We start from the raw sequence: 12339 nt of genomic DNA on the forward strand, positions 1-12339 counted from the left end.
TACATACACACACATATTAGAGCACATAGAAAACTTGCCTAAAATTCATCTGAGCCCTTCAAAGATCTGCTTTGAGAACAGCTTTTGTGTTCCTCTTTAGGCTAAAGAACAGAAAACCGGACTCCCTTAAAGTGACCGAACCACGTAGTGACCACACTAGTGAGTGTCCAAATGGTCAGAATCACAGTAATGTTGAGGTGACCACTGATTCAGACCCTAGTCTGGACTGGTTCCACTCCTTATCCAGCCCGACTTGTACCGGCTCCGTCGTTCACACCTCCCCCGTCATTACTTCCACACACAACGCCACCACGACACCGGGCACGACTGTGTTGCCTAGCAACAGCCGTTCCATACGCCACAAGGGTTCTGTGTGGGAGAAGGATGAGGATTCATCCGTGGTTGAGGCTGTTGTGGAAAGGGGCTTCAAAAAGCTCAGAGCCAAACGGCTGAAAGAGATGAAAGCATCCCTCCTGCACAATTTAGAGAAGATGTTCTCCCACAGTACACCCAAGACAGGGAAGAAATCGACAAAAAGGAAAAACACAGCCATGAGTCCTCCAGACATAGACCAGGAGGCCGATTTCAGAGCCGAGATTGGAGAGGATTTACGGAGCAAACTCACAAACTTCACATTCAAGGCCAGAGACAGAATGACTCATGCCGATCAGTCGGTTGCGAAAGCAAGTGCCAAAGTGGCGGTGCATGAGGTGGCGAAACCTACTGTACCTCAGAAGCCAGAAAAACGGGCCCAAAGAGGGAATCAATCAAGCTCACGTCCTCCAGCAGAGGGCAGCAGAGCTACTAAGACACTCCGGCTAGGACGTCACAATAAAACCAAAGAAGTTTCCTCTGAGGTCTTGAATGATGAGAGCACAGCTCAGAAAGGGACGTCGGAGGACACCGAACATCAGCAACAGCTGTTGTCCAGACTGAACAGCCTCTCTCCGGGTGAGAATAATGGCAACACTAATAAACACCCACTATCACCACAAAGGACAGACCACCCAAAGGTGAAGGTGGCTAGTTCAACTCTGGCCAAACTTTCCAGATTCTCTTTTACAGGCTCATCTGAGGAAATGACCAGAGATAAAATAATCCCAGCTACACAAATGGCCATAAACGGCAGTACAAGCAAAGTGCCAATGAACCTGCTTTCTGAAGAGCAGGAGAACACAAGCACACAGACCAGAAAAAATATAACCACAGATGCAAAGACCACCACAATGCAGACGGGCAACATGAGGACAGAACCTTCCGATAGACAGGAAGACTCCGGAGAGAATGCTACAAAGAAGAGGAGATGTTTTGAATTGGACTCTGCAGGACTCCTCAAAGGTTTTTCACTGTTCGGCTCATCTGTCATAGACGATGAAGATCTAGACGCTGACTGGAACTGATGTAGCAGGAGACATTTTTTCAGTGTGTTAGCAGTATATGTCATTTTTATGTTTATTTTTTTCATTTAAGTGCAGTGTGGTGTGTTTTAATGGCTGCCAAACAGATTCTGATGGCACAGTAAAGAGAGTCTCTATTTGCACTTTTGTCTTCATTTTAGTAAATATCAATTACATTTTTATGTCTGGTTTTGTTTTCTCAGTAATTGATTTTTTTTTTATTCTGTTTGTTTTTAGCAATTTATCATAAAAAAAAAAGCGATCATAAAAAAATTGAACTGCATAATTTATGTAGTTTTAATTACCGGTAATATTTCGTCTTTTGTTTTTAATCTTTAGTTTTTCCACATGGCTATTTTTACTAAATAAAAGGGCAAATGATATTATCATTGTTTTTTGTTTTAAAATGATAAAGAAATTGCTTATTTTGCTAGATGTACTTAAACTTATGAGCAGAACTGTATATTAAGACCACCTAATTCTACACTTTTATAGCATTTTCTCCCTAAAATCCACTTATACTGGTGGACAAAGTTTTTATGTACCAAAACTTGAAGTTTAATTTTACAAGACATTTTTTCATTCTCCTTCTGACACTTAAAATCGAACATACCGTTTTTGCTACAGCTCCTTTAATATTTCTATAATTAAATCACCTCTGTTATGATTGCATTGCCACTGTTTCTGCTGAATACCAAATAGGTTGTAAACAGCTGGGCGGTCATGTTCATTTCCACATGGTTTTGACCTCATGACCATGATGATTTATGAATGACCCTTTTTTTGCATCTTATTTTTCGTAAATGGTTTGGGTGGAATCGGGAGCCCTAAATTTGCCTTGTTTTGTTTCAGAAAAGCATCAAATAAGCAACATATAGCAGAACTGTGCAAGATAATCAGACCAGTTACAGTTAACTTAATAGTGAATATTTCATTGCCATGCAGTGATTTGCTGTTCAACAATAGTTGTATTCAGCCAACAAAAATAAAACCAGGCTAAAGGTGCCTTTCAGCCCATGAAATGACAAATAACCATCAAAACAGATGCTTTAATGCTTATTGGATGCTGTAGATGTTTTCAAGGTTGAACAATTCATCTCTTGGGAGCAATGAATGACACCATGGTGAAGAGATGTTGTCTATTGTCATGGTGACAGATTGCATTCCTTTGGGAGTTTAGGGATGAAGGTACTGCATTCGGTGATAATAGGATCATACAGGATCTGCTGCCGTCCCCAAGGTCAAAATCATGGATTAAGACCGTTAAGTCAAGTATACATTTTACTTGTTTGTCATTCAAACCTCTTTAACAGCAAGCAATTTCCCCTCCTTTGTGTATTGCTGTTTTATAAGGAAATTAATCTTTTTAGACTCTGTTCTAAGGTTACTGGTGTGTGAGAGAGTGTATGATATCTATTTTTATACACCTAGCTGGTGTTTGTAATAATGCTGTATTTCTTAAAATAAGGAAATTCTTTTATTGATGCGTGTGTTAATATGTGACTATAAGCTTCTGTTTTGTATTGAAGCAGTTATGAGATCATTTCCATTGACTGGATGAGTTGCTAGTGAAGTCTAACCTTCTGTTGGAGAGGGTCAAGGTCTGTACAGCTTCAGTATTATTCTCAGAGGAGAACTGCGGTAAAGAGAGACTGAAGGTAAGATGAGACGATAATGGATCCTAAACTTCCTGCAGATGGATCACTGGCCTTATCAATAATGAAGCGTTATTGATTTAATGTCTCTGAATGTGCCACCAAGGATACCCAAACTCACCATTACATCATTAATTTGGCATCTTACAGTGTTTTAGAGGATTGAATTTTGGACTTTGCCATTTTAAAGCTTTTTTGCAACAAATATGAAAGATTTTAGTCTGGCCTGTTTGGTGAGGGATGGATGGATGGATGGATAGATAGATGGACCAACGGACAGGCAGATAGATAGATGGACCAACGGACAGGCAGGCAGATAGATAGATAGATAGATACCGGTCGATAGATAGATAGACCAACGGACAGGCAGATAGATAGACAGATGGATGGATAGATAGTTGCATGCAATTTTACATATTCCTCAACTTTTTTATTTTACATCTATTTTACAGAATTTGTCCTGTGCAAAATTTTAAGTTACATTTGTTTTTCTAAGGTTTTATCTATTTATCATCAGTTATAAAGAAGTTGCTGTTTATATGTAACTTTAACTGATATATTGATAGATATATAGTTTATATAGTTACATGCAAATTAACATATTTCTTTTTTTTTTTATTTTACATATATTACATGCAAGTTTAAATAATGTTACAAAAGCTGAGTTACATTCGTTTTTCAAAAGGTTTTTTATCAATTTATCACCAAAGTTACTAAGAAGTTAGCTTATATATAAATAGATAGATAGATATGATTTTTTTTAACCTACATAAATGCCACGTTTCAGCAGAGAATGTAATGCAGTTGTCCAGAGAATACGATTGTAAATGGAAATTCTAGTCAAAAGCCTTTTTCTCTTCAGGTCAGAAGGTGTGAAGTTTACGGTTTCCCCATCAGGTTGTTTTGACAGTTTCGAAAGCCTTGCATGTTGTCAGAACCACATGTCTGAATGGTTTTGGTGTCTTAAGTGAACGTCTGAGCCACTGCACATCTAAAGTAGCACCTTTCTTTAAACTCTATTCTGTTCTATTCAGCAGACATGGAATTTTGTTTGGAAGGACCTGGGATTTTCCTTTTAGGCCTGAGCTAGAACACATTTCTTTTAAGGTAAGCAAGGAAATCTTTGAGGAACCGTCATTTTATACTACAAGCTGTAATTCTGTAAAGATTAATAAGAAAGTGAGTGGTTTGGTACAGTAATGCGGGCGGCATGATCATCTTCTGTTGCACATGATCATATGAACAGAACTGAACATGTTGCTCTGACAGTTAGGGGTGTAGCTAGATTACATAAACCCAGAGGTGTAATATGAATGTTGTTTTTGCAACACTTCACCTGGAACGCTTCAGGGGAAAAAACAACAATCACTGCAAATGGCAAGTTTATGGGAGATGTCATGAAGCAATCTCTATTCTGCTTTAGAAAAAGCAATAGTTTGAAGTATTTTTGTGATAAATATAAGCATGTTTTTGACACGACAGGCGTGCATTTGTCACATTAAATGTGTGTAAAGTTGGGCAACACATCCTCCTCTGTACGGTCAGCCATTGCCTGTTAACTGGAAAGAAATTTGCTGATCAAGAAACACTGACTCACACATTAGAAAGTTTGTGAAATTTGCAACATCTTTCTGGGTTTCTCAACAGTTTTAGGAAAATTTAACTCATAAATGAAAGTGCTGTTATTGGGTACTAACAGCAAAAACCTGTATTTCCAAAAGTTTTGAAGAATCATTTATACAGCTTACAGCTCCAAAAAATATCAAATTTGTCCACAAATTTATTTTTTTATATATATATTTTTTTTAAGTTGGTCACTATGAACTGCTGTTGGTTGCCAAGAGCTGCGAAGCGATTCTTGAAAAAGATCTTCCTTTGTGCTCCAGAGAAAGAAAATCAAATGGGTTCTGAACACCATAAGAGTGAGTAAATGATGTAGAATGGTCATTTTTGTGCAAAATATTCAATGTATACATGCTTTCAAGTTCTCTTTTAGTGCCGGATAATTTATTTTGTGTGGCAAATGTTCTGGAAGAGAATCAAAGTCTGCTCTAGTTCCACAAACACTTCATAAAGGTCCATAGTCAATTGATCTTTGACTATGGTTTCTAGTATAGCTGTTGAGACCAGACGCCTCCTGCTGTGATGTGTTTAACAAGAGTCCCACTAGAGTGCCTTTGAAAAACTACAAAGTCAGAAGTCCTGACCTTTGCAGTTCAAACAGGAGCTAATGGGCATCAAACAAAGACCAATATTTTTATATCTTTCCACAGTTAATTCAGGGAAGCATCAAAACCTAAGAACCAAATGAATGTGAGTTCACAAGTAACAGAAGCGATCATTTTAATGACACTTGAAAGCAAGTTATCTATTCAAAAGTGTCTGTGATGCGTTTCATGTGATCTCATTGGCCGAGTGAGTTCCCCACAAGGTAACGTATGCTTAGCAAACACCACTTCCTCCCGCTACTTCTGCATGTGCCTTTCCCATGTCGACCAACAACTGTAAGTTTTGCACTTGTACAACTATATTTCTCTTTATAATTGAACTCTTTGTAAGTTTCTCTTTTCCAGGCCGAGTAATATGGGGCATTGCTATTTGTGTTGGCACTTGAACTGATTTAAATTTTAAAATAGGCTTTGAGACTCTTCGTGCTGTATGTTTGAAGACAAAGATCATATTATAAGAATGAGAATTCAAGAATCACGTTGAATATGTGATTGGTTGATGCATATTTCAGATTGAATTCTGGTTAAAATGTGTATTTTTAAGAAGCAAAGACCTTTGTTTTGAGCGTCCAGGAATTGTAAGCAGGAAATCGAATATATAAAGCAAATATATTTTAAATATGAAATATATATTACACCAAATATTGACCAGTCATACTTTGGCCTGGCTGGAGGCTGGTCCTGTTTCTATGGACAGCATATGCATGTGTAGGTCCACTGTGTTCAAATGCAGCCGCTGGTTTCCTGGCAGCGAGACAGGAAGTGGGGGCTGGGTGCAGTCTGCACTAGTCCGATAACATGCACAAAAACACTGATTCTTGATGCCCTGGTTTGTACGTCCCACTCGCTCCAAACCTCAGGGAATTATTCATGTGGTTCTCTCCCAAACCAGCCCCCGATCTGTGGCAAAATACAGGAGTGAAATTGTCAACACTAGTGGCGTGGTGAACAGGTCTCTCTCAGTCCTCTGAGAGGAAATGTGTTGTTTGGGTCGAGTAGCAACAGCCTTCATTCATCTCCAAGAGGGTCAAAGACCTTTGTTCTGTAAAAACATGATTGCTGGTTAGAAAAAATGAAACTGTTGTTTATGGAAAATATTGTAGAAATGTTATCTCACTCCGTACCAGTGTTGATTTTAATCGGTGCCAATTGATTCTGTAATATTGTATTGTTTCAAGTACAACATCTTTTTCACAAATGCTCCTGACATGGACCATTTATCTACAAAATGAAAAAAAAAGGTTATTTTTATTTATTTATTTTTAATTAATTTGCATTTTCTAAATAAATTTAAGTAGTGCATTCTTTTGCAAAACTCGCCACCACAGTGTTAGGGTGATTGCCAGTGTGTTGCTATGGGGTTACTAAGGTGTTCTGAGTATGTTAATGTCTTTCTATGTGGTTGCATATCTGGTTGCATAAAGATCTATGTTTTTCTAATGCTCTGGTTTTCTAGGTGGTTGTTAGAGCATTGATATGTGGTTGCTAAGGTGTTCTGGGTGGATGGTAGGCCCAAGCTAAAAGCCCACAATGCTAGGGTTTTCTATGTCTGTGTCAGGGTGTTGCTGTGTGGTTGCTAGGTTGTTCTGGGAGGTTACCAGGTGGTTACTTACTGGCCCAAGTTAAAAATCCACAATGCTATGGTCGTCTAGGTGGTTGGCATGACATTGATGCAGTATGTGGTTGCTAAGGTGTTCATTGGTGTTTTAAGTATGTTAGCATATTGCTATGTGGTTGCTAAGGTGCTCTGGGTGGTTGTTAAGGTCCTGGGTGGTTTTATACTGGTTGCGTAAAGATCTCACAATGCTAGTGTTTTCTTGGTGGTTGTCAGGGTGTTGATGTGTGGTTGCTAATGTGTTTGGTGTTTTGAGTATGTTAGCATGCTGCTATGTGGTTGCTAAGGTGCTCGGGGTGATTGTTAGAGCATAGCTAAGTGATATTGGTTGCGTAAAGATCTCAAAATGCTAGGTTTTTCTAGGTGGTTGTTAGGGTGATGACATGTGGTTGCTAAAGTGTTCTATGGTGTTTTGAGTAAGTTAGTGTGTTGTTATGTGGTATCTAGGGTGGTCTGGCTGATTGCTAGAGGGTTATTTACTGGCCAAAGGTAAAAGAGCCCACAATGATGTTTTTCTAGGTGGTTGTCAGGGTGTTGATATGTGGTTTAAAAGTGTTATATGGTGTTTTGAGTATGTTAGCATGTTGCTATATGGTTTTTCAGGTGGGGTGGTTGCTAGAGCATTGCTAAGTGGTTGCTAGGGTGTTCTGGGTTGTTGGAGACTGGTTGCGTAAAGATATCACAATTCTAGTTTTTTCTAGGTGGTTGCTATGGTGTTCTATTGAGATTTCAGTATGTTGCTGGGTGGTTGCTAGGTGGTCACTTACCAACCCAAGTCAACAGAATCCACCTTCAAATCTCTGTGATATTTTGGTCTCTAGAGGTGTCTTAGCTTAGAGTAACTCTTAGAGTTACAGCTGCTCTGTGCCTGCTCAAAATTTTGTGTAAAGATGTAATGCTGCATCAGAGCCAGACTAAATTATGCCTGCTCTAACCCACCTCAGTCCCTAGTATCAAAGTATACAGTGGTAATTGATTGTTGTGTAAGCCACCTCTGAGCAGCATGAAATGGTCTTTGGAAAGACGCCTAAATGCCACTTCAGAAGCGCGTCTATGCCACCTTTGCAATGTAAATTTGGCACAGAATGTTTAGGTCCCACCTTTAGTGTAAAGTATTTTTTGAAAATCATAAGTCAGATCACTCATGCCTAATTTACACTGCAAAGGTGGCACAGAAGCTCTTCAGTCTTTACACAGACTGATTAATCCTGCTCAAAGTTGGCATAAATGTATTTACACACAGATACAAATACAACTCTATTCTTTGATACTCGGGACTGAAGTGGGTCAGAGCAGGCTTAATTTAGTCTGGCTTTTATGCAGCATTATGTCTTTAGTTTACATATTCCAAATTTACACGGCAAAGGTGGCACAGAGGCACTTCTGAAGTGGCATTTAGGTGTATTTACAGAGACTGTTTAATGCTGCTCAAAGGTGGCATAAATGTATTTACACAGCAATGATAACCACTTTGATATTAGAGGCTGAGGTGAGTCAGAGCAGGCATAATTTAGTCTGTTTTTTATGTGATATTATGTCTTTACACAGAATTTTGAGCAGGCACAGAGCAGCCTTAACTCGGCTGTGTAAAAATGCCTTTAGGAAAGTAATAGCACACCTCTCCTCAATAAGCTGCATGAGCTGAGCTATCATTCACAGCCCGGGACAAGTAATGTGCTGAAGTTTGATGAGCAGTAGTAGTGATGCTTGCCTTAGCAGAGATTTGTTGAGTGCATTTTGGCACTATCACACACCATGGCTGTTCACAGTGGAGTGTGAGCGCTCTTTGTGTTATGAAGTGTAGCTGCTCTGTGTATAGAGTGAGTGGGCCAGAACTGTGGCTCAGAGCTTCTGTTGTTGTGGAGACAGGCTTCAGTGTCATCCAGTACCAGGACTCTGTATAGTCTGCAGGAATGTCTGCTCTGTGTCTTTGTTCACTTCCTCAATACGGTTTTAATATACACAGGTGGCCGTTTAGCAAGACCCAGCACGTAGCAGAAGCCTTTTTCAAAGTGCAGTCTTAGCCTCAGTGAACACTCTGTTATTATTTACTCACTCTTTTGTTGTTCCAAGCTTGTATGACTTACTTTCTTCCATAGAGCACAAAAGAAGGATTTTGAGGAATAGTACTGTTACTGTTTTCCATACAGTTGCAGTGAATGTGGGTTGAAGCTTTCATGCTTCCAAAAAATGTCTTTCGTGAACTTCTGAATTGGATCTTTTCAATGAATCGGTTGATCTAGTTCACAAAACTGGTCTAAAAGATTTGTTCACCTATCAAAATGAGTTTGTAATGATTCACTGAACTTAAGTGGAAGATTATCAACATTTATTAACATTTTCAATCACACAAAACTATTTTATTTTAATCTGAGAAGATCTGGTATATAGTGCACAAGTCATATGGACTACTTTCATAATACTTTTATTTATAAAAGCTTTAATTATAAAACTTTTATGTGCTTTTTGAAGCTCCTGTTTCCAGTTAATGTAATTGTATGGAAATAAGTGAACAGTACAAGTCTTCAGAATTTTGTCTTCCACAAAAATAAAGTCATGTTTAGAACAACATGAGGGCGAGTATATAATAAATACATTTTAGGGTGAACTATTCCTTTAAGAAATTTTACATTTTAAATGAAGTGCAGGTTAAGTCCAGCCCTTTTCTGTGCTGACAGAACTGCTTTGTCAAATTGGTGACTTGTAACTGTATGCATAATAAATCTGATGAATTGGCCCTGCGAAGAGGAAATTATGCAACTATTGTGGTGGTATGTTTTGGAAAATGCTTTTTAAAATTGATTTGAGTTTTAGCCCTTTTATCTTTTTATTATTATTTATTTTTTTATGTTTTATTCAGTAGCTGAAGAATATGTACACTCTAAAAAATGCTGGGTTAAATACAACCCAGTGCTGGGTAAAATAGGGACAAACCCAGCAATTGGGTTGTTTTGACCCAGCATTTTTTAGAGTGTATGGCTGCTACAGAGGTCACTAGTGCATTAGGTGGTTGGTGGGATATTGCTAAGCAATTATGCACCAACATTTTGAAGAAGAAGAAGAATAGAAGTATAAAGAATAGTAAAACTTTTAAAAAGCACCACTATTTTTTTGAACATATGAAACCTGTTAATTGTCAGTGTTGTCCGAATGGGGCCATTGCAGTTGAATGCATGTTCATAATTGTGAGTTCATGGGCAATTTAACCAGGATAATACAGTTATTATGCAGTCTTGTTTTCTCTCGCCTGTCTGAGACAGTTGATACTAGACTCAATCAGGCAGACGACTGACCGTTAGTCTTCCTTGTCTGTTGTGTGCAGTTTGACACACTTTAAATTTCAGTTCAATTCAATTCAAGTTTATTTGTATAGCGCTTTTCACGATACAAGTCATTGCAAAGCAACTTTACAGCATTTCATGTGTACAAAACATACATCATTTACTTTCTCTCAAATGATTGTTATAGCATGTCATGTTGTTGAGGTACCTTGACTTAAATACACATTGCAATTGTTTCCACAGTAATCGTGATAATTGTAGATGTAATGCTGTGTTACGCATGTGTTACGAAATACGGATGTTGTGAAAAATCAAAACAGAAATCCTTATGTTTTTTTGTATGTTGCACAAGAGACAAAAGTTTCCTGCAGCCTTAAACAGCACACAAAAAACTATCAATTTGTAAACTCTTGTAAACTGAAGTTCTCAGTGTAATGAGACAGCAGGGTAAATAGATGTGAACGCTAGAAAGGAATGGCCCATTTGGGCAGCTTGGACAATCATCCTAGTCTGTCAAACAGTTGTGGAGTGGAAACAGTTCCAAACACCCTGAAATATAAATAGTTGTGCTGTGTTTCCCTGTGAAAGAATGTGCCATGGTGGTGAGTGTATTTGTTGATTTGAACCATGGGCACATTTAATTTTATCCACGCAAGACCTTGGCAACAAATACCACTCTGTATCGGAGTAGCATTTTATAGTAACTTTAAATAATTAAAAGCATTACATAATATTTAAAATATCCATTAAAATGATCAGTTTTAATTAAGAGTATTAATATATGAAAATGAACTTTAAATCATATTAACAATGTATTTGCTTATTTTTACATCAGCTCCATTCATACTGTATGGGAGATAGATATTGTCACACTTTTTAGTCCAGTATATGCTTTATATGCATTTCATATACATAAGTCAGTTTAACACAAATGTATAAAACGTATACATTTACGTTTTTTTTTTTTTTATGAAAAAAATTACATAGGCCTACACAAAAGTTTCATTAAATGAGGTAGGTTGTCACAATGGGAACCTTAAAGGGTTAGTTCACCCAACAATTAAAATTCTGTCATTAATTACTCACCCTCATGTCGTTTCAAACCCTTAAGACCTTCATTCATCTTCAGAAAACAAATTAAGATGTTTTTGATGGAATCAGAGCTGTCTGACCCTTCATAGACAGCAATGCAACTGAAATGTTCCCAAGTCCAGAAACGTAGCAAGGAGATCTGTAAAATAATCCATGTGACATCAGTGGTTCATCTGCAATTATACAAAGCTACGAGAATACTTTTTGTGCGCAAAAGAAAAAAAAAAGACTTTATTCAACAATTCGTCTCCTCCGCATCACCCTGTAAACAACGTATGCTATTCTGTGTCAGCTGCGTCACGCCCGGATCTGTTTCCTACGTTGTTGTGATTTGATCTGAACGGAAACAGCGTATCCGTGTGACGCAGCTGACACAGAACAGCATACGTTGTTGCTGGACATTCCATCCAAAACATCTTAATATGTGTTCTGAAGATGAACGAAGGTCTTACGGGTGTCTTGAAACGACATGAGGGTGAGTAATTAATGACAGAATTTTCATTTTTGGGTGAACTATCCCTTTAAAGCAAAATTTAAGCATTACAAAAAAAGTATAAATATAATACTGAATCTAACCATTATTTTGGCCAACAAATAGTAATGAATAAATTAAATATACAACATTTTAAAACATGTGTAACTACTTGTCCTGGGGAGAGGGATAGTTTTTTTTTTTGTGTGTGTTATAAAAGGTTATGAAGTAATGCTTTAAAAAATAAGTATGATAACATATAGATAACATCCATTTACCACATTCTGATAACATCCATTTTCCTGGGATGGCCATTCAATGTAAAATAATAAATAAAATAAAAAATATATATATCTGTTTAATTTCATCATAAATCCCGGGAAAAACAAACTGTACATTTGAAACTAGCAGTTAATTAATTTTCAGACTTATTTCAGAGGAATTCTTGGCCAATAAAGGGTTTAGACACTTTTCACCCGTGTGACAACTAGCCCCGGTTTTGTCTTTCTGTACAGTAGTAGCGAGAGTGGCTGTGGCTCTGAGTTTGGTGGGAGGAGTCAGTGTCGCTCGCTCGGACTGTGATTGCGTTTCTTCGCGGA

The 12339-nt window shown here is 37.8% G+C and overlaps 1 protein-coding gene across 1 annotated transcript in view; it reads left to right on the top strand.

Annotated features, from left to right (window-relative positions):
- Nucleotides 1-1578, top strand: part of LOC107697136 (DNA helicase MCM9-like) — a 25806-nt gene extending 24228 nt beyond the window's left edge. The window contains exon 13 of the mRNA XM_016497788.1: nt 101-1578. Within this exon, the coding sequence (XP_016353274.1) occupies nt 101-1400 (1300 nt within the window). The 3' untranslated portion in view covers nt 1401-1578. The remainder of the gene's footprint in view (nt 1-100) is intronic.
- Nucleotides 1579-12339: the final 10761 nt, after the last annotated feature.

Source organism: Sinocyclocheilus anshuiensis, unplaced genomic scaffold (assembly GCF_001515605.1).
Source record: "Sinocyclocheilus anshuiensis isolate Anshui unplaced genomic scaffold, SAMN03320099.WGS_v1.1 scaffold38, whole genome shotgun sequence".
Taxonomy (NCBI): Eukaryota; Metazoa; Chordata; class Actinopteri; order Cypriniformes; family Cyprinidae; genus Sinocyclocheilus; species Sinocyclocheilus anshuiensis.